We start from the raw sequence: 22,497 nt of genomic DNA, 5'->3' as shown, positions 1-22,497 counted from the left end.
ATCTTGATTTGACTTTCATTGTTACCTTTTTTCTTATAAGAATGTTGGTTCCCAATTGGGTATCATTGCGTACATAGTTAAGATTGCCAACCGAACTGCGAATGGCTGTATAGTTAATATTGTTCTCTTATTGGACTCAGTCCTCTAGGGAAAATGTTCCTCATTTGGTGTTCCCTCCGACAGCGAGTGCTTGGTTTTTGGTTGCTTCTGTTTTATGATTTCTAATACCCATTTGTGCTTAATGAACTTCATTATTTGCAGGAATTATGTACTCAATTGAGGACCACTCACATGGGTTTCTTTCACGTTCATAGTTTTGGCATCATTTATGCCGTTGTATTTTGTGCTCCATTGAGTATTATTCAATGTTGTACAGCTTCTCCGATAACAAAGGCTCGCGTGGTGTACCTTATTTGCTTCGTCTCGCGGAGTATCTCCCTAATTCGCCTATAAAAACTACAATTAACAAAGGTTCGCTCGCGATCAATTAGTTAATTCATGTTCAAAGGAATGCATGAGCTTTCGCTTGGCATTGAGCATGGTGGATATCTTTCTGCGGTTCACTTCCATATTTAAGAGTTGCGGGACTCGAAGGAGGCGGTTTTGAAACCGGGTGACAGATTTTTAGATGAAATTTTTTACCAACATCCGTAGCCAAGGTGAAATGTGTACTGGAGTTGCTCCTTGTACTGAAATTTTGAGACGACATATTTTAGATGAAATTTTTTTTACCAATTAAGGTGCTTCACGCACATTTTGGTAGGTCGGTTTATTTCTGCTTACATTGCTATGTGTTTTTTTTTTTTGGTCGAACGTTGCTCTGTATTGTTTCGGTCGCTCGGTTTGCAAGAAAAGAGAAACATGCACAAACCCACAAGAGGTTAAAAAAAAAAAAATAAAAAAACAATGGTGCTATAAAAATCTACGATCCTTTAAATCTCAAAGATTTCTTTCATTATGATGAACAAAGCAATGGTGCTCAAAAACATTATTGAACTTCTTGATAGCTACCCTTCCTCTAGAATGAGTGTCAATTGTTGATGGAACAATGTCATAGCTCCCCTAGACAATTACTTCCTGAATTTCATTTTGACTCGCCTCACCGTATTCCGTGAAAGAAGTCATTTTCCTGCATTATGACTTCTCCGAATTCATTACCACTTCCTAAATTCTAAAACGACAAAATAAAACCCATCAGATGTGCCTTTAGCTAGAAACTCCATCAACATTTAACATGCTTCCCTGTTCCTTGTTAATGGACTACGGAGAGTAAGGGAGCTCTTCGGCTATGCCAAGAGCAGCTTTGCTTATCGACGATAGTAGCATGCCCTCTCGTAGCTGCGGCCATAAGAGGGCTGTTGTTTGAGGGGCCGGCAATCTTGATCAACTCGGGTTCATAATCTAAGAGCATTTGAACAAAGTCCGCAATGGAAAAGTCCATATAAGCACAAAACGATTATTGGAATGCCATGAGCTTCAAGAAATCCACTTCTCATCCTTGTAGTCCTAGCTGATTCAATTCTAGGTAGCTAGGATATATGCATTTCGCCGTGAGTACAGATCCTACTAAGGTGCGCCTCCGGTTAGTGCCGAATGTATCTACCATTTTTTACATCCACATTCTTGAAAGATCTGCAAAATGGGAATTGCTTTCTTGAACATTTTCGCGGACTGTTCGAAGCTTGCCTCGCACAGAGTAGTCCAAGGTCACTTTCAAGCTTAGTGAACACATTTACTGTCCCAAAAGCTATGCACCGATAGTCAAGAAGGCTAATCCGTAATTGGTTTAAATGAGGTAACTTCACGTTCAATGACTAAGTATCCAACTTATAATCTAGATGCTGGAGCCAAAATAGAAGAAATTAAGAAATGCAAACATCGGGAATTAATCACCAAGATGTCCATGACCAACAGAACGGTGTGCGGGACGGCCAAACCATCGATGTTCTTCCTCATAACCTCTTCTCCGGTCGAATGCTTGAGTAGTTCCTCCCCGATGCTCCCGTTCCCTCTCTTTGCTGTCGCGAACAACGCAGTCTCTCCAGATTCTTTCACTTCATCCACCAACTCCGGAGGAGCAACACTTCCTTCTGCGCTCGCCCCATGGATCGGCGGTCGGCCGTCAATTTCCCAGACTGTTGTTCATCATCCCGCTTCGCCCCTGAGTGCAACTCCATGCTCTTGCGCAAAGCGGCCTATTGTTCGTCAAAGACCGATCAAACCGCCTTATGGTGGCCAATCTCGGCGGTGGCAAAAGGCCACTCTCTATGTCCCGATGAAATCCTAGACATAAATAAATCCCTTTTCACTTTGCTTTTGGAGGGGAGTGCTCAAGTTATTCCACCGGCCTACCAAATATCATCTCTACTAGTTTTATACGCCTGCCATTGCTAATAGGAAAATTGAAACTTAGCACGAGAGAGTGAATCTACGAAGGAATGGCGTGGCATTGCACGAAGCAAGAACCGGCGGAGGCAACCAAGCGAGACCCAACAAGCACGAGCGAGCGCCGGAGCAGAGGTTGAGCGAGCGAGCAAGCGAGCGACGTAGTGAGCGCCCGAGCAAAGACCAAACTAGCATCGGAGGAGTAAGGAGCACCAAATGAGAATGAGCGTGCGCCGGAGCAGAGGGAGAGCGAGCAACGGAGAAAAGGCTGTATGAGTACCGGAGCAGAGAGAGCCGAGCGAGCAAAGCAGAGAGCACGGTGAAGGCGGAGCAGAGAGCAAAGACAAAGACTCAAAATTTCAAAAGGCAGAGAGGGAGGGAGATCGGAGGGTCATGTCTTCTTTCTTGAGAAGGAGCGAGAAGAGAAGGAAAAAGAGGCTAGAGTAATTAATGTACACGGCTCTATTAAAGAAAGTATTTTTATAAATAATAAAAAAAAAAAAGTATGTGCAGGTAAGCCGGTGGAGCCCACTTGATTGACATGGCCGCTCCCGATTGGCCGGGCCGCACGTGTTGGCCCCGGCCTACCCAATATTTTCTGGCATGATATATTAAGATCTAGCGCCACGTCGGCGGCTGATTTAGCCAACCTATCTAGTCAGATCCACTCACACTTCGACACGTGGCGGACGAATAAGAAGTAAAATGAAGTCTGGCCATCTTAGTACTGCAAATCTTCTCACCGAGAGAATAATACATACTTCTAAGTCAGCTATACACTAGCCCACTCATCATGTGATAGGTGCCACTCAGGGGCGCACGTGTTCGATATCGGTTCGGTTTTGACGCACCTAGGCCACCAATATCTTCAAACACAATATCTCACAACAAGTGCCTTATTTTGTAACTTTTGTCCACCTCCTTAGAATGAGTTCCGATTAGAGCTAAGTATAATAGATCGATTGAATTGGAAATTGCTCCGATCGAATCGAACCGGCTAGGTTGGATTCCCGGTTATAGGGAGGAATCGGACCACTCGGAGCAGATTGACTAATATTTTCTTTGAAAAAAAATTCCTAAATAGAAATCTAAACCTAGACCTAGGATGCTTAGTATAACTTTCAAGTTTAAAGACAATGCGATGCAATTAACAAGAGATGGTCCGGTGAATATATAGTTAACGAGAAAAATTTAACGACAACTTATAAAACATGCAATCGGTGTAATAATTGGACCGTACAGGTGCCGGTCGGGTTCTTGGTTCTAGGGTGAAGCCAAACCGGATCGTAAATCGATCACCCCCAATTACGAAGCAAAGATTATAACATTTACAACATGCATCAAGAATGCCTACATAAGTACCAATGCATTTCAAATAACTTACAGCTACATGTAATGGTAGAATCACTTGGACTCAAATAAACAATATGCTTCGGATCACTACTTTCGTTATGTTCTTAAAAAAAATGCAAGAACTAAACCTAGAGATACCTATAACTGACACGAGTTTATGCATTTACAACATGTTTCAAAATCACACCGTGTTCAACCATACTACGTGACTTTTCTCGAGGACACTTAAAATCATCAAACTTCAGTATTGCGCATTTTTTCAGCTTGCTTCCCATAATGATTGACAAATTAAGACAAAGTCATGATCTTACATGTCATATCTCGAGAGACATTATATGTCCTCTCACTTTTTTGAGTAGATTTAATTCTTACAGAAAATAAAAATCACAACAAAATGCAGGACACCATCTATGATGCAGGCGACATATTATCCTACTATTTGCTGTCGCCAAGCTCCACTCCCGACACGTAACTTTTCAAGTATCCTTCATTTTCAAGTTCAGGTTTGCAATGATATGAAAACTCTTGTCAATATTTGTCACTAGAAAGCTAGCTTTCCAAGAAAATGTGGAATATGATGCGTAGCATGTTTTCCAATTTTCCATACACATAAACAGTGGTCAGAATTAAAAGAAAAATCACGTTAATGACACCTGCGTGGCATGATCTCCATTCACTTTCGCATGTCTTATGCGACTGAATGGTCATGTGAATGTAAGAAAGCATACCGATATTTATAGAACAGCAGAAGTAGTTGGCCCGGTTGGTTAAGACGTACTTTTGAACTGATTTGGAGCTTCCTTGGTCTTAGCATCGAGGTTGTTTCTTCGATTTTGAGAAATCTCGATTTGCCTGTAACATAAATTTCCCTTGGGTAGAAGGTATGGATAATTATGGCTCAATTCAAACATGACAACGGGGACGTGAAACCGACATCCGGGGAGGACGGCCGATGCCGACCGCCTTTGTCAAACTCTTATTCATATTTGCAAAGTTGAAATGCCAAGGGAGAGTAGGAACATGGAGAAAGTGACAGGACGGTGGGTCTTTTCATATTCTCTCTCTCTCTCTCCAATTTTCAACAAATATAATGTCTTGGAATTGCCGTTGCCATTCAAACCTCATCCCATGAGAACTGGATTTTTTTTGGTCCATAGAACTCAAGAATATATTTCATAAAATAATTGCTTCCACAAAATAAAAATAAAAAAAATAATCACCTCTGACCCATCATAATAGAATTACTCGTAAATAGGATGATTTATATCTAGGTTGAATTTTTCATTAATTATCATCTTAATAACATAATGAAATAGAGATCGATGATTTTTTTCTTTCGAATGATTATAACCATCGGTATATTTTTCATTTGACATCGAAGAGCTCGAGCTATTAATATGAAGACTGAATATAAATATCACTATATTAAATTTCGAGAATAAATGGTGCGAAATAATACTTTGACACACTCTGAACATTCTCGAAATTCGATTAAAAAAAAACTCGAGAATTCTTGAATGAACTTCAAACATGTACACACGTAATACTCACGTAGGATTCATCAATCCTTTGTCTTGGACTAAAGAGGTTGAAAGTCTCCAGATAAACCCTCACCAGTTGCATCCTATTGATTGGTCAGAAAAAGTAGCTTAGACCGTAAATCTGGACAGACAATCAAATTGCTGATGAAGCCTTCAGGGTTACCTCATATTGCATATAAAGTCAAGTTCACAAAGAAAAAACTTGCATAGATCACAAGTCATGGAAGGGCTATAAATCTTTCAGAAGCTGAAAAGCACATCACCATAGTCACACAACACCCTCGTGAGGTTCACGCAGAATCCACAGACTTGGGAGAGAAGGAGCTGACGGATGAGCCAGCGCTGTTGTTGGACGTCGGCATCGAGTTGGACCGCTTCATCCAGGCCGAGGAACTTGACCGGTGGAGGCGGCACCGGAACGAGCCCTGGTGCGTGGTGGGCGAGCACAAGCACTGGCCCTTCGGCGAGCTCGACGGCAGGGCGGCCGGGGCCTCTCCTTTGGGGGAAGTGCTTATGCTGATGCTAGGCTTGGAGGCCATTGGAGGGTAGCTGGGAGCCGGGACCAATGAACAACCAAGCTCAAAACCTTAAGGATGAAGATAAAAATAGGAGGATAGAGAGAGAGAGAGAGATGGTGAAGATATGGGGGACCTTGGGATGATAAATATGCAATAGGCGAGGCCAGAAGAGAGGATTCGAATTGAGTGGTTATTATTTTTAAGTCTATGTGGTTTTGTCCATAGTGTGACAGACCACGTATGCATTATTGTAGGTTCTAGGCTCCAAGATAAACCTAATCATGAAGGTAAGACTTAGAATGCGACTTTTTGACTTTCTTCATTTTTTATTTTTTATTTTTTAGCTTTTCATGTTCATATTATTTAGGGTGTCCAACGTTGTTAGTTCGTGACAAATCAACAACTAATTCATCTATAAATTATAGGAAGTGGGTCTACAAAGAGGAGAAAAACGTATTCATCTGTTAGGGTTTGATCAAACTATGTTGAGGATAAGGATGGCTTATAGTCAATGGGCTAACTCTATCTAAACATATATGGAGAAATTGTCCAAAAAAAATTCAACGTGTTGCACTTTACCAATCTGTCTTAAACTTTTTAATTTTGCTAATTGAGTCCTAAACCTTTTCGCATTTTGTCAATTCAATGATCCAACCAATTTTTATTAATTATTTTTGCCTTTTCTTTTTTTCTTTTTTGGCTAAGGGACGGCTAGGGTCGCCAGCCAACCCTCGCCGGCATTGGTTGAGGCCGCCATGCCCAGATTAGCCGTGGGCCGAAGCACTCTCGCCGGGGGCCAACGAGGGTCGTGGCGCCCTCGCCCAATGCCCGGCCCTTAGTCAACAAAGAAAAAAACAATAAACAATGAAAACAAGAAAAAAATAATTTCAAAAAAATTATTAAGATATTATGCAAGATTGCCACGTCGGCTCCACGTCCACAATTTTTGATTAAAATTGGCCGAATAGACTAGTTGATACAAATGCAATGGGTTTAGAATTCAACTAGAAATAAAAAGGTTTGGGATTGAACTATCACAATTACAATAGGTTTATGACTTTTTTGATAATTTTTTTAAAAATAAGCATAAGTAATTATTAACCTTTGAGGATAAGGATGGCTAACTCTATCTAAATGACTATGAAAAAATTGTCCGAAAAGATCTTAAATTTGTTGCTTTTATTTTCTAATCCAATTAGAAATTTTGAATTGAGTTACAAACTTTTTCACGTATTGCCAATTGAATCCATCCAATTAATTTTGGTCGAAAATTACCGATGTGAACGTCGTCCGTCTTCGTAGCACGACGACATGACACGTGAAGAGATGAGGTTCTCATGAGAGGTTTTCACGTGGCTCGGTGCACACGTGGCAGATTCTCTACTCTGCAAAATGCCAAATGGGTGTGATCCCGATCGTCTTTGGAGCCCACAGATTTATATTCCAAACTCGTCGCATCACAGGTTCATTCCTCGTCAGAACTCGGACCACGGGTGCTCCATCGACAGAAGTTCACGCCATGTTACCAGACAAACATTAGCCGAAGTTCTTCGGCTCATCATGTGACGCCTCTTTTTCCACGTGTTTTGACACCGTGAAAAGCAACAGTGGAACACCTGCGTCGTCGCTACAGGACGCGCGAATCTTTCGACAGATGACTGTGGAGTCGGTAAAAGCCTGCGCGTCTTGTAAAGAGGAAAGACAAATGGAAAGGTTTATAGGTTCATTGCACAGGTCGATGTCCTAGAAACGCTAGTACTTGGCCTGATTAACAGAGGTGAGCAAAAAAAATGGCCTGGACCGAATCTAATCGATCGATTTTGAGCAGCTTTCAAAAGTATTGGTTAGATTTCCGGCTCCAATTGATCCGATCACCGGTTCTATGTATGGAATCGTTCACCTAGACCATCCGGATTGGATCAAATTATTTTTATAATTTTTACAAATTCGTAAAAACTAAAAAGCCATAAACCTTCGTAGACCCTCCATCAATAAACCTAATTCGCTCGCCCTAATTCACAAACTTTGTTACTCTCTCGTCCTAATACAAGGGAAAGGAAACGCTCGGTACCTATTAATACAAGGAAAGGAAATGCTCGGTACCTATTAATACAAGGAAAAGGAAACTATTAAACTTTGTGCACTTTACCCCTCAACTATTTGTGCCCTTACACTAGTTTCATTGGCCCATTCAAGATCGGACCAGATGATCGGTCCGATGCGATTTCAAGATCAAGTGGGTTGATTCCCGGTTCAAAAATTTAGGAACTAGCCCCTCTAGTCTAGTTTACGGGTTGGAATTGGATCGCTAGGAAACCGATCACACATACTAGTTAATTCGCTACCTCCCTAGTCTAAAATTATTGCAAATATAACTTTCAAACTTCAGCATCCGACGTGCGCATGACATAACAGAAAGTAGCTTATATAATGGTGGTGCGATTTATGTGGTGTAACAAGTCGGTCATAATTCCAATGCGGATCTTAATTAACTCAGGGCGCACATGACAACACTTCCAGAGTACAATTTATGCTCTATATGTGCTTTTAGAGCGGAAATCCGTTTGGTAACGTAATTTTTAGAGCAAAAACCCATTTTATTATGCAACTTCATTTTTTTATTTTGGAACATTTTTTTGCTCCAGAAGTAATTTTAAAGCCATTTGAAGAAGTAAAAGAATTTTACTCCTCTTCAGAAGTAAAAGTAGAAAATCAACTTCTGGCCGGAAGTTTATTCTAAAGCAGAAGTGTTGCCATGTGCGCTCTTAACTTTTGAATTTTGAAAAGGCATATATTTTTTGTAGACTTGCTATCGATTCTCGACCTAGAAAAGAAAATCGAAGCGATTGGTGAATGGGTAGGCTGCGATCTGGTTGAACTTGTTTTTCCTTGTCTGAAACAAAATTATGATGTTATGGCTTTCAAACACAAGAAGACCTGCCTTAGGCAAATGCTCAGGCGTTTTCTTCTTAAAGTCCATGATTCAAAGTTGGTGATTTTCTTTAATGAAACAAGAAGCAGATAACCATGCAGTTCCGACCCAAAACCAATTGGTTGTGTCCAGAATTGGTCTAGAATTAGGAGTGAGCAAAAGGAATCACCCAAATCGAAAACCGGCCGATTCTAGGCAATTCCCGATTCCAAAAAATTGAAACCGATGATTTTGGTCCTGTTCCCGATTCCATGTTTGTTATTACAAGGAAAAGGAAACACCACTTCACCCCCAAAACGAAAATCAAATATAAGAGAAAATATAACGATAACTAAACAAATATAAAAAAATGAACATGCCACCAGTTCCAACACTAGGTGGGTCAACTCCCAATTCCAGAAATTGGGAACTAGCCCCTCCAATCCAGTTCCTAGGTGGGACAAGACCATCCAGGGACTGATCACCCCTAGTGAGAATCGAAATGACCAATACTATTGTGGCTAGCTGTTGAGACAACCCACACGCCATGCGACCTACTCGTCACCCGCCACTAGATCGCACGATGTAACCATTGCACTGTCAATGGCAAAGAGGTTGGGAGCAAAACAAGGCGAGAGAACCTGGGATATCCAGATCCATGGAGTGAAAAGTTATCAACACAAGATGGGAACAGACAAAAGGTATCAAGAGGTTGAGGCCCTAAGGCCAAAATGTAACTCATTACATGTGCAAAGCTCAAGTCAAGCCTGTCTACCAAGGTTTAAGAATCTGAACAGCCCGGCCCTCCCATGATGAGTGATAATGTTCATTGAAAGCTTCGTCTCACCTACCTGCTCAGGAACTTTCAAAGAGTTGACCAGGTCTTGTTCTGTATGCAAGTGCCTGCCACGATTAAACCAAGGCGTCACCGAAAGGGAGTGAGGAAAGTTTCAGTAGGGGACAAATTAATGTTCCATATCCACCTTTGAACAGCAGAGTGAAGATTTCTCCATCAAATTCAATCCCAACCCAATATATCACTTCGAACTGGAATGCTTCTCTCTGGCCAAAAATTGTAGAAACCAAAACTCCCAATCGCAAGTCCGACAAAACCACAAAAAAATGTCCCGAGTTATGTGACGGCAAACACGCCACGGTGTGGGCTTAATTCGGTCTAGAACACTACCTGACCGCTGTACAAAGGAAAAACATGTCGGGGTACTTCGAGGAGCATGTGAACATATTATGTGTCGGCTCATGTATCCCGCCGGTTATGCTGTGAATCTTTCACATGATTTTGAAGGTTCGACTAAAGCCAAGATCCTTCTCCACCGAAAGAGGATCAGCAGACGCGCTAGTTTTCACATTGTGGAAACCATGCGGAGACCTCAACAAAGCAGACACCGTGAAAATGCTTCCTTCTCTCTGGCTGCTTCTCTGTCTTCCACAAATTTTCCACCAAATCTTGATTGGAATTCTGCTCCGCACATCTGTTTATTACGCGATGATAATGACTAACAAAGGCCAAAAACGTGGGCAAGGAAATGCGGGGAGATCAATCGTAACTGTCGATCATAAGGATTTCACACGGATCTCTTGGAAGCAAGCCCATTCCTGTCCTATAGTGAATGCCACTACTTTGAAAAACCAAGCAGATTTCAGTGCACCTAGGGTTAATGATTTTCTCATGGAATATGCACATACTTCTCGACACAAAACACACGAAACATGAAACTAATGCGAGAAGAAACAGCGCGAATGCAACTGCTTTGAACTAGAAATTGACATGATCCCAGGCAAGTTCTCGGGGACTATTTTTATCTCCATCAAGTTGCTTAAACTTCGAGATAGATCTATTCTCAGACAATCTTCTTCCTGAAAGTTTAAACTGTCAGGAAAACGGGTCATTGTATGTGTCAAACTGATCTACTAACATTGACCAATGGATCACAACAAACATATATTAGCCTAACAGGACAGAAGAAGTTCACTTTTACCCGGGTACATATCAGCTGGAGACTACTCAGTAAAGGGAAAGATGCACTTGGACAGGTAGAAGAAGAAAAGGCAACATTTTGATTTGGTCAATTCTGTCTGCTTGCAAGCTGCAACCCCATTAGATCCAATTCCTAGTCCTACTGTCCTAGCTAGTTCTCCACACGAAGAGAACAGCAAAAGAGCAGCACTAAATAATTAATCTCTCATTAAGTTAATTTATTAAAAAAAAGATGTGCTTTTCTCATAATCTTGGAATATCCCACCTTTTAATCTCTAGTTGGACTATAAACAGACAACCGTGCATGAATGAGTCCGCTAATTCAGCTTCAACCACTCGGTTCTGTCCATACGCTATACTGCAATAAGTAGATGAATATGCAATCTTCTAGAAAATTTTTGCAGGGCCCCTCATGCTCCTGTATTTCAAAGTAAACGCAGTACGAAGTCTACAGTTTTAAGTTCAACGTCTAAATGCGTGAGGATGACACTGAGTGATGAAATAACCCCGGCCAGAAAGGGAATTAATGGGGAAAAAAAGTCAAACCACGTGAGCATTTCTTATCACCTAATGTACTATAATATGACTTTTTCAGGTGCCCCACTTTGGAAATATGAGCACCAAATTTACAAAGGATATGTGTAGATTAGTCTAACAAGAGAAGAAAAAAGATCTTGCAATAGCCACAGTAAGAAAAATCCTAGGCCTTTGTCTTTGCCTCTTGTCCAAGACAATTTGGCATTCTTGAACCAGATGAGAGCCTAAAGCAAGTAAGAACTCGTGCAAGATATCAATGGTCATCTTTCTTGCAGAAGAAGATGGTGAAACTTGGAACCCTCTTCCTTGTCCTCTTGTTTTCGTTCACCTCCAGAGCAGAAATTCTATTCCAACTGATGCAGGGCCAACAGCTGAGGGACTGGGAACACCTTCTTGCTCCACAGGGTACGTTCAAACTAGGCTTCTTCAGCCCAGGCTCTTCAAGTTACCGTTACTTGGGAATATGGTACAGCAAACTACCGCATAATCCCGACGCCGTCTGGGTGGCAAATCCGAACAACCCTATTTTCAATTCGTCTGGTGTCCTGAACTTGGACAGTGATGGACGTTTGAAGATAACTGCAAATGGTGGCCAGACGATTGTGGTGAGTTCCAATGATCCGGCGACAACTAACGTGACGCTCAGTTTGCTCGATACCGGGAATTTGCTATTGAGGGAGGTGAATTCTGATGGAACAGTGGGAAGGGTTTTGTGGCAGAGTTTTGATCATCCAGCGAGCACTCTACTTCCAGGAATGAAGCTGGGTTTAGACATAAAAGCCGGGACTAACTGGACGCTTACCTCATGGCTAAGCGACCGGGACCCAGCTCCAGGAGCTTTCCGTCTAGGCGTGGATCCTGGAAGTGCCAACCAGCTAGTGATTTGGCATCACGAGGAGATATATTGGACAAGTGGAATATGGGAAGATGGAGGATTTCAGATGGCACCCGAGCTGACCCAAGACAAGACTGCATATGAGTTCAGTTTTGTGTCAGATGAAAACGAGAAGTACTTCACTTTCTCTTTGAAGAAGAGCTCCACCATCACAAGGTGGGAAATTAATCTATGGGGGCAAATAGTACAGTCTACTCTGGCCAATGATGGAGTTACTTGGCTCTACTCGAGTACCAGTTCATGCAACTCGAACCGGAATTACTCAGGTGCTGTGTGTGTGGATCAAAAGCCGTCAGCTTGTAGGAATGGCTCGGAGCTGTTTGTGCCACAGAGAGGCTACTATAATAAAGGGGAATTGCTCTTTTCTGATAATAATTCGAGCTTGACCCTGAGTGATTGCCATTCCATGTGCTGGAACAATTGCTCTTGCATAGCTTTTGGGAGTCTTTTTACCGATGGAACAGGATGTGAGTTTTGGAACAGGGGAGGAACATATGTTCCAAATGATAACTTTGATGTTCTCTATGTGCTTACCTCGGCTGTCAATAATGGTATGTGAAAGTTTCGAATCCACTGTGCATATCGTAATATTCTCTAGCCTTGTGTTTTGCTCTTTAAATTCTAAAAGGTCAGCTCTCTAACTGATACTTTAATGCAAAACCCTAACTGCGACGAAGTTCCAAACTGAGAGCCCCCTGTTAGAGCAGCTTGCCTACCATGAAATGGGTGCATGATAGGACTAAATAAAGCTACCCGCAATGGATTGCACTTGGAACGGCTTTCACTAAATTAATTCTGATGTGCTATGGATTCCAGCTGAAGGAGGTTCAACGAGCAAAAGGAAAAACAGGTGGTGGGTATGGTTGGTCACAGCCACTGTCCTAGCTGCGGCTATGCTAATATTGAGTTATCTTCTATACTTAAAAAGGAGAAAGCTGATGCTTCTGCAAAACAACGGTTGGGACTCTAGATTCTTTTGACGATATTTTACTAGGTAGGACACGTAGAGTACAAGTCTAAATACTCTCTGTTTTATCTGCAGAAGAATTGGAAACAAAGCGGGACCATGCATTGCTAAACCAGCAAAAGATGCCCTCTAACAAATTCGGCAACTCAAATAGGCTGAAACGGAGTAAAACGAGTCGCAGTGACTTTCATCAGTATAGCTTTTCTGAAGTAGATGCTGCGACAGATTGCTTTGCACCTGCTAACAAGCTGGGAGAGGGAGGTTTTGGACCAGTTCATAAGGTAAAAGACTCTCTATTCTATGATTCCAAATGCCATCTGATAGATGGTCAGTGAGTGCTGAGAAGTTTACCATACACAGGGTACCCTGCTGGATGGACAACAAATTGCAGTGAAAAGGCTCTCAAGAAATTCAGGACAAGGGCTTGAGGAGTTCATGAATGAAATTACATTGATTGCTGAACTTCAACACACAAACCTGGTTAAGCTACTCGGTTGCTGCATCCAAGGGGAAGAGAAGATGCTGATCTATGAATACATGCCAAACAAAAGCTTGGACTCATTTCTTTTCGGTGAGTAGATAGACCGGTCAATTCGGGTTCTCAAATAGTTATTCGTAGCGGATTTCCATTGCCGTAAATAATTCTTTTGTTGACTGCCAACTGTATACAGATCCAGTGAAAAGGAAATTGCTGGACTGGAATAAACGCCTGAGTATAATCGAAGGTGTCGCACAAGGGCTTCTTTATCTCCATAAGTATTCAAGACTTAAAGTGATACACAGAGATTTAAAAGCCAGCAACATTTTACTCGACGATGATATGAACCCCAAGATATCAGATTTCGGGATGGCTAGGATTTTTGGGCAGAATGAATCCAGAGCTAACACCAACAGGGTAGTCGGAACATAGTAAGTACTGTATCTCTAAGCAACCGTGCACAATTCTCTCATAATTCTCTAGTGGACAGTTCTTACATGTTTCACATTTTCTGTTATGGTGGGTAACAACGTGCAGTGGTTACATGTCTCCTGAGTATGCCATGAAAGGAATATTCTCAGTGAAGTCTGATGTCTTCAGTTTTGGAGTTCTACTTCTGGAGATTGTTACTGGCAGGAAAAATACTGTTTTCACATCATCCACTCCTGTTGGCCTCCTAGAACAGGTATGTGGTTCAAACTTCAGACATGTCAGATTATTCCACTCGCAAATTTGATGCCAGTTCTGACATTCTTTATGATTATTAAACCTATTGCAGACATGGGACCTATGGAGTCGAGGTGCCATTTTGGAGCTGATGGACCCATCTCTCGGTTCCTCATGCCCGAAGAATGAACTGATCAGAATCATCCATGTTGGTCTTCTCTGTGTTCAAGAGGGTGCCACGGATAGACCGACCATGTCCGACGTTATTTCGATGATCACAAATGACAGCGTTTCCCTACCAGATCCAAAACAAGCGGCATACTGCATAGGGAAAAGTGAATCTGGAGAATCATCCAGTGGGAAGTCGAATCTTTATTCCATCAATGATGTATCTATATCAATAATGCAAGCGAGATAGAAAGTCCTTCATACTTCAGATTAGTATTCCAACAGTTTTTTTTTTTTTTTTACGGATAGTTTGTATATAATGATATGAGGCCTACCAAAATTCCTATTTCGTGGGTAAGTTGAGGCTATATTAGTGTGACTCCTCCTAATTACGACTAGGCACAGAGATACGGACTATGCAATAACCAATAGTTAATGAATTTTTGCAATTTGATAGTTTTTTAACGGGATCATTAAGTTCCTCATTAAGTGATGCATGCAAACATGGGTCAGGTCTCAAGTAGAAGACATGATAGCAGCAATACATTGAGAAGTAAGACAAATCAATATCCTACACCAGAATCTAAAATCCAGCGAAATTTCTAGACGTATTTCGATATTCTCAGTTTTCATTGTATTAGAGTAGGCAGGATAGAGCACACCTACTTGTAAGTTGTAAACGGACAGACTGAGCAGTTGCTTGCAAAGAATGTAGGAAGGTTGAGCAACGTTTGGTCACTGTGAGGAGTCTTCTGCTTACTGCTTCTCAGGCGAAGCCCTCTCTTCATTCTCAGGATTCTTCTTTACGATCACCGCTATTCGAGGGTGGAGACTAGCTCGACGTGAGGAACAGAGCATCTGCAGGGGCCAAAACAACACAAATCCCGATATGAAAGCCGAAAGGTGACGAAGGAGAGGGAACTGCAGACGCAGAGAGGCACGTCGACGCCATCACCTCACTCCACGGGAGAGCGTCTTCTCCTTCTCCTTCTCCTTCTCCTTCTCCTCCCACTCCCTCGCCGAGCACACCACACGCCTTCAGCACTGCCTATCTCAAATCCACTGAATCGGTCTTTCGGTACTCAGGACTGAAACTGCGGATCGTCATTTGATGCCATGGTCGAAGCCCAGTAATTTTTGGGCCGTGACCAATTCAGATGGTTCAGTTCATGGAAAGGGGGTCAAGCTACATGAGACAGAGGAAGGCTGCAACTTGCTCTTGCGCTTTGTCAGAACGCCTTATGAAAGATGCATGTGACTCGTGTATTGGTTTAGTGTCTTATTGTTCTACGGTTCTGTTTTAAAGATTTCTGATACCCACCCTTGGCATCACCACTCCTAAAGGATACTTATCCTTCAGTTGCAAAAATGATACCGAGTTTGGATGATCTCTCTCTATAGCATACAAGTTTCCCATGTCTTCCTAAACACTTCCCTCCTCTTCCTCAAAAGTCTGGTGCCATTAGATGTTTAGAGTGGCAATGTTAGCTTGATAACGTGAATTGATCGCATGAGTATGATCTATACTTGCCACTCCGTGGACGGATCAGACTTCTGAAACTTGAGAAATTTTATGGGAGAGATTTGTGGTTTCTAGAGACTAAAAGCAATCCCTTGTTAAGGCCAAGGAAGGGCCGTGTTCATGGGATAACACGTCTGTCTCAGATTTTCGTGAGCCATGTTTGTGGGATTGCCAGATTTGATATCATTGTCTTTGGTATCAGGTTACTCCACGATTAGCGCGCAACAATTTGACACCGACAGCAGATGAGAACTATTCTGAATCAGCAGCTAGCATCAGAGATGGTGCAAATAGTGGTTATGGACTCTGTTCCGAGATATATATGCATAAATTTCTCCTTCTATGCCTCTTCTGTGCTAAGCGTTAATCCTTTGAAGTCTGTGCAGTGTAGCAGCCTCTGAGCCTCTCAAAACTTTCCAGACTACCATCAGAACACAACAAACAACAACAGGTCATTGTCCTGCGCTAGAACCATGCAGCTTGCTATGCCCTGAGTTTAGAATTGGCAATGCGCTTTCGTGCTAGCACTGATTTAGCCATCGATGATGCTTTCCCTTCATCCTCGCTATCTTCACTATCCAACACAATCACTGAATCTGGTGTGGGCAATTCTTTCGGTCCCTTCTCATTAATTTCCTCAGCATATTTCACATTTCGATCTCGATCTAACGGCTTCATTCTTCGGCCATGGTCTGGCTTCACGAGCTTTGAGTCGAAACAATCTTTAGAGACACTTGTAGGGCAAGAGAAATGACTGATATGCGTGTTGCACTCTTGCAGTTGAGTTAGAGGACCCAACGATGACTTCCTCCCCCGCAACACTTTTCATAGAAATGTCAAGGGGTCCTGAAAGCTCTACTTTGCCAGTTAGACCAAGATTCTCCTTAGCTTCTGCGTCTCCTTTCTGGTACGAGCCCTTGAGTCCGAGAGAAAGCTGCCTCCCACCAAGACACAGCTTCTTACGTTTCGTGCCAGCAGAGGCATCACATTTATCGCTGCTCAAATCATTCCGTGACTCCACTTCAGTTTGCCTACCATTTCGAGGCATTTCTGTAAAACTTTTTGATGAATTAAGGACTTTTGAGGGCAATAACCGAGGCATCTTGAGCATCTCTGCTTCAATAGCACTGACTGACTGGCACAAACCTGAAGCTGTGGATTGATGCATTTGCCCACTAAATGGTTTCTCTAAAGTACAATCCACGATCTCCATGTCTGCAGTACTAAATTGATACAGAGGCTTGTGGGACTGCACCACAAAAGAATCTGAAGTCCTAAGAAGAGAATGAGGGCTTAATGGCTGGTAGCGAGGCACCACAGTCTCCTCGCCAGCATCGTGATTGTCCTGGAAGACATCTTCTTGTAATGTTAATGATGAGTTCTGGGCCATTCCATCTGGAGTTTTGTGATTGCTTCCTTCTCGGATGCCATGCTCATCTCTTGTTTTGTCAACATCCAAACAGTTCTCACTATTAGAGTAGGACTCCCAAGTATTATACCCATCATTCTCTTCCCCATCACCGTCTTTTCTTTGGCTTGAGCTTGAGCATATCAATGAAAGCTTCCGAGTGAATCCACCTTGGTTCTTTTTACCAGTTTCAAATTCATTGACTTTGTCATGAGTTTTGCTCATACTCCGGTCACCTTCCATCTGCAGCACAAATTTATTGAAGTGCCAAGATAAGTCAGTAAATGAAGAAGAAAACCAAGTACGATGCTGCAGATTCAAACTCAACATGGACGTCTTTCTCTTTCTGTTTAGAGCCATAAAAACACATAAGAACTTGCGTAAACAGTAAGCATCCAGCCAATGCCCCAGATAGTAGGTGGTTTCATTATAAAAATATTGATGTCAACCGTGACATCAAGTTGAAGGTTCATGATACCAAGTTTGGACTGGAGTTTTGTTCCATGCATGGATTGTCAAGGATGCTTCCACTAGCTCCAGCCACGGCATATTTATGAGTCATGGATCTTGCCTTTTCATCAAAAGCTTGTCTGTTATACTTGTATTCCCGGCTCTGCACATTCAGGCATGTATGTCAAGCTTCAAGGCACTTTGTAACCAGCAGATATTTTTAGCAGAGATACTTACCGCTTCACACATAAGACCATCATCTGGATTTGGTTCACTGAGTAATAACCCAATACTAGTTAATATGGTTGAAATGTTAAGTGATGGTTGCCACGCCCCCTGTTTGGTTACCAATAGGAGCATACTAATAATGATTTCAATAGACAACAAACGAATTCATACAAACTCAATGCCAACCATCAGCAATGCAAATCAGTGACAGCAGCAACTCAGTGCCAGGCACTGCTATGTAGTAGCATTGGTAGTTGATAGGTACAGAACAAATTGCAAAAGACAGTTAAGCATAGATGACTTTTCAGTACAGAATGTGTGCTAATGCCATGCACCTGTAACGGATTCTTGTCAGAGACAATGATTGAATTATATACATCAGACGTCAAAACAGATAGTGGAATTAACATGACATGCTACAGTGCAGTTTAGCAGGAAAAACTCAGTTAACAGTATGACACATTTATCAACAAAAGAAGAATACTATGCGGCACTCAATTTAAGTGCTAATTCGCCAAACGACAATTTTACTGTATGTGAGAATAAAATGCCATTGAAAGACGGTAATTTGCACCAAATGAAAGACTAATAATTCAGGCTCCCGAACTGAAAGATGCACACATGTGGATCGACCTAATGAGCAACAGTCAAAAAATATTTCCCTAGAAAGCAACTCCCCAAGCACAAGTACTTGTACCATGGGGAAAGCAAGCAAATTTTCAGAGCTTAACACATATCCATCGTTGGAAGATTATCCTGCAACCGGATGCAAATGAAATTCCTCGAAATCTGGAAGCACCAAGCAACTACTCCAATAATTTCATCCAAAACCAGCAATGGTTGAATGCTGGAAAAAGTATTCGAATGCGACAGAACGAACAAACTATAGGTTGCAGCAAAGCATCTCGAATAAGAAACCCTAGGCTGTCTTTGTGCATAATAAAAGGGGACTCACTTTCGGGGGAAGATTGAGAATGTCGAGGCAAATCCTGCCTCCATTGTCGATGTTGGGGTGGTAAATCGGCGTCTGAAAGGTCACGCTCGGAGGCTGAAACGGGTAGCTGAGATTCCACAAGCCCCGAATCAACTCAACAAACAACGACAACTCTCTCGTCTCGCAAAAACCAAATCAAAATCAAAAAGCCAACAACGCACCGCTCGGGAATCTGGATCTTGATCTTGAAGACGCCGTCGGCGTACACGGACCCTTCGGGCCCTTCGATTTCTGGAACCAACAAACACCCGGCGCGATCAGCGGCGTACACCTGGAGAAAAACAAAACGGGGGGCGCAAGGGAAGAGCGGAGGCTTACGGGCGAGGATGGTGGAGAGGGAAGAGAGGTCGGAGAGAGGAGAGAGGAAGGGGAAGGAAGCGCGAGGAGGAGGGTCGGCGAGGAGGAGCTTCAGCTCCTTCTGCATCCGGAGGCTCAGCCTCGCTGCTTGCGCCATCTTCTTCTTCTTCTTCCTTCTTCTGCCTGCGACTCTGCGTGTGGGAGGTGGGAATTTAGTTCGGTTTCGATTTAAGCAGAGTGGGTTTTCGGATTGCGCGGGAAGAAGTAAAATTCAAGATGTGATCGTTGAATTTCCTTTAAAATAGTTAATTGCCACTAAGAATCCTAAACTACATCCGTTAAGACACCAGTACGTGTATTTGTGTTTTTTTTTTTTTATCGAATAAGTATGTTTGTTTGAGCGAAAAATTTTTCCTAAACTTATTTTCTGGAATTTCACACTTTTGGTTTGCTAATAGAAAAATCATATATAGCTGAAAAAGATATGCATGTTTAAAGTTGGGAAAATCATTTATCTAAATTTAAAAGGAGAAGTTCCTCCTTCTCTAACTGTAATCCTTTGCAGCTGCGTTTGGTCGTCATGATATAAGTCAAGATAGGATATATAATATGTTTTATCATATCTTGTATTTGGTAATTGTCTATGATAGAATAAAAGGGGGATGGATGAGGGATGTAGCATGGATAAAACTATTCTAGGAACGGGAGTGGGATAAATTAGGATAGGATTTCTCAAGAGAGCATAATTAGATTTTTCTCACGACCACCACCATTCTTCCACGTTGGACTACCTCTCCGATCGTGGCGACCATCAAGTGTGGCCATCTCCGGGCGATGCTAGGCTAGGGTTTTTCGCCGCAAACCCAGGTATCTCCACCACCTTATTCTTTAAATGATTTACTTGGTGTGATATGAGATTATATCCTTCATTTTTTAATCGTTTGAACCTTTTCAACATTCGAAAGGGGATCTCAACATATTATGAAGAACTCGAGGTTGATCGTCGACTTTCAAAGTATCTCTCTTGGGTGACTTGCATCGGTGCATCTTCAACTTAGAGGCCTAATAATTAGATTGTTCAGCAATAGTTTTTTTTTTTTTTGTTAAATTGTTTGGCACTTGTTTACTCACTCAACAAGACCACGAGTAAGGCCATCAACTTATTCTCAAAGAATTTGACTCCAAATCAAGACTCGTGCTTCTACAAGGTCGCCTCCGTTGTTGTTGTGCCCAAATTTAGATGGCAAAACCCTATGCTTAATTGTAATTCGCTCATCATAACTCATCATTGAATAATTTCTAAACCATCCTAATGCTTCAGCAATATAGAATCGATCTCATTCGTGCATTGCCTCTGCTTATCCGGCTTTAAATTCTTAGTTCACCAAACAAGAGATGGGATATGACAAAATCATTGGATTTCTTATCATATCATATCCAATCCCATTATGACTAGAAATCTGGATGACCAAACGCAATTTGTGCGTCTTCAAACATCCCTAAGGATTGAAGATAAGTTTGTATGGGTAGCGTAAACAATTAGAGCAAAAATTTTTGAGCTTTGATTCCGAAAAATGATTTCGCGGAAATCAATTTTCTCTATCACGAAGTTTTTCCAAGACATTAATTTTCTTTGTCATTGTAACTCTCAAGCTTGTAGCAATGTCACAAAAATGTCCTTAGCTACCAACAAAATTACTAATCTTTGTCCACTACAACAGCAATATTCTGAGATTTCTTTTCGTGTTACCTACACTCCAAACTTGTACTAATACGAGAAAAAAGTTTGGGTATTAGTGTTATGATTGGGATAGTTCAAGAGTTTTTGTGAGATAGAAACAGTTTGGGTATTGATGTTGTAAGGGACACAATTTAGCATTTTTTTTTTATGACCAAAAAAGGGTATCGGCATCTGTGGCATCTCAGGGCTTGTGGCGACACATTACCTTACATTTCTTTAATCTAAAAAGAAATTAAAAAGTTGAAAAATGTAAAATATTGTTGAGAGTGGGATTTGAACCCACGCCCTTTCGGACCAGAACCTTAATCTGGCGCCTTAGACCAACTCGGCCATCTCAACGTCTGTCTCTTCGTTCTTACGAGGAAAAATATAATGAATCTGAGTTTTGGGAGAGATCCAACCTTTTGAATGAACTTGAGACCCTTGGCGTCGAAAATCCATCAAATCGAGATGCTAAAAACTCGAAAATATTGCCAAATTTTATTTTTCTAAATCTATAATACTTGTGTATGTTAAACCTTTTGATTTGGCAAGTTTAGTCATAAATCTTTACACGATTTGTCAATTTAGTCATTCCGGTCAAAATATGCTCACGTGGCGGTCTAGTTAGCGTTCATCGGCTTTGACGTGCACAATTTTTTTGTCAAAAATAAAATTAAAAAAATTAGAAAAAATTATCTACATTAGCGTTTTCTTATCAAAATTGACCGGTACGACTAAATTGACAAATTGTCAAAAAAAATTATGACCAAATTACCAAAATTAAAAGGTTTATGATGAAATTAGCATAAGTACAATATATTTAGGATTTTTTTTTGAATAATCTGTACCTAAAAACTCAATTAGCCAGCGGTCAATACATAAAGAATGAATTCGACCCCACCTCAATCCAATCACACCCCAAGAACCTGCGGGGCCCTGAAACTCGACTCAACCCGACCTCAATCCAATCTCATCCGTAAAACTAGCAATTTTTTTATCATCTTTATCCGAGTAAGAGGCCGGGGGCATTCAAATTTCAAAATCGACCTCCTTTTTTTACCCCCCAACCTCCCGACCGTAATCATCTCTCTTAGGATTTGAGGGCTTTTGATTTGGAGCCCTCACCTGCCCCTTTAATTGTAATCCCTTTTGCTAAATTCGGTCAAGAGAAGGACAGCTGTCGGGATCGGGGAGTGGGGGTTGGAGCGCGGGTCCGTCGGATGGGGTGCCGAACGGACGGCGATGCGGCGTCGGGACCATCATCATGACGAGATCCGCAACGCACTGGAGTGGGGCCAACCGGGAACAGCGCAGGAGAGGAGAGGGGCCCAGCCCGATTGACTTTCTGCCCTCCACCAACCCAGCAAAGCGTGACCCCCTCACCTCCCGGCCAGTCGCAGCGCCTGCACATAAATAAATGACAATATTGAAATAAATAAAGATAAATAAATAAATAAATA

General features: G+C 41.8%; 2 protein-coding genes and 1 non-coding gene across 6 annotated transcripts; 1 reads left to right on the top strand and 2 right to left on the bottom strand.

Annotated features, from left to right (window-relative positions):
- The first annotated feature begins 11,352 nt into the window (after positions 1-11,352).
- On the top strand, positions 11,353-15,609 carry LOC115749194 (G-type lectin S-receptor-like serine/threonine-protein kinase CES101). 2 transcript variants are annotated; one of them, XR_004016304.2, is made up of 8 exons: positions 11,353-12,687; positions 12,953-13,093; positions 13,179-13,384; positions 13,464-13,674; positions 13,775-14,012; positions 14,119-14,266; positions 14,360-14,723; positions 15,042-15,609. XR_004016304.2 is itself a non-coding variant. In XM_030685907.2 (7 exons), exons 1-7 carry the CDS (start codon positions 11,523-11,525, stop codon positions 14,663-14,665), a joined length of 2,415 nt encoding a protein of 804 aa, XP_030541767.1. In that variant the 5' UTR covers positions 11,353-11,522; the 3' UTR covers positions 14,666-14,761. The 2 variants fall into 2 exon arrangements, 1 of the variants encoding a protein (XP_030541767.1); XM_030685907.2 differs by lacking the exon at positions 15,042-15,609 and having other exon boundaries at positions 14,360-14,761.
- Positions 15,610-15,991: 382 nt separating this feature from the next.
- LOC115749220 lies at positions 15,992-19,510 on the bottom strand. 3 transcript variants are annotated; one of them, XM_030685951.2, is made up of 6 exons: positions 19,336-19,510; positions 19,179-19,248; positions 18,979-19,084; positions 18,033-18,131; positions 17,824-17,958; positions 15,992-17,588 (listed from the first exon to the last, which is right to left on the bottom strand). In XM_030685951.2, the coding sequence occupies exons 1-6, from the start codon at positions 19,469-19,471 to the stop codon at positions 16,662-16,664; spliced, it is 1,473 nt and encodes a 490-aa protein (XP_030541811.2). In that variant the 5' UTR covers positions 19,472-19,510; the 3' UTR covers positions 15,992-16,661. The 3 variants fall into 3 exon arrangements, with proteins under 3 accessions (XP_030541811.2, XP_030541809.2, XP_030541812.2); XM_030685949.2 differs by having other exon boundaries at positions 19,179-19,510; XM_030685952.2 differs by lacking the exon at positions 19,336-19,510 and having other exon boundaries at positions 18,033-18,156; positions 19,179-19,316.
- A 1,803-nt stretch (positions 19,511-21,313) lies between these two features.
- Positions 21,314-21,394, bottom strand: TRNAL-AAG. Its single transcript has one exon. It is a non-coding gene; the product is annotated as a tRNA-Leu (tRNA).
- Between the last annotated feature and the right edge of the window lie 1,103 nt (positions 21,395-22,497).

This window comes from Rhodamnia argentea, chromosome 4, assembly GCF_020921035.1.
Source record: "Rhodamnia argentea isolate NSW1041297 chromosome 4, ASM2092103v1, whole genome shotgun sequence".
NCBI lineage: Eukaryota > Viridiplantae > Streptophyta > Magnoliopsida > Myrtales > Myrtaceae > Rhodamnia > Rhodamnia argentea.
Note: the sequence above shows the minus strand (reverse complement) of the source record. Positions and strands in the feature narration are given on the sequence as shown.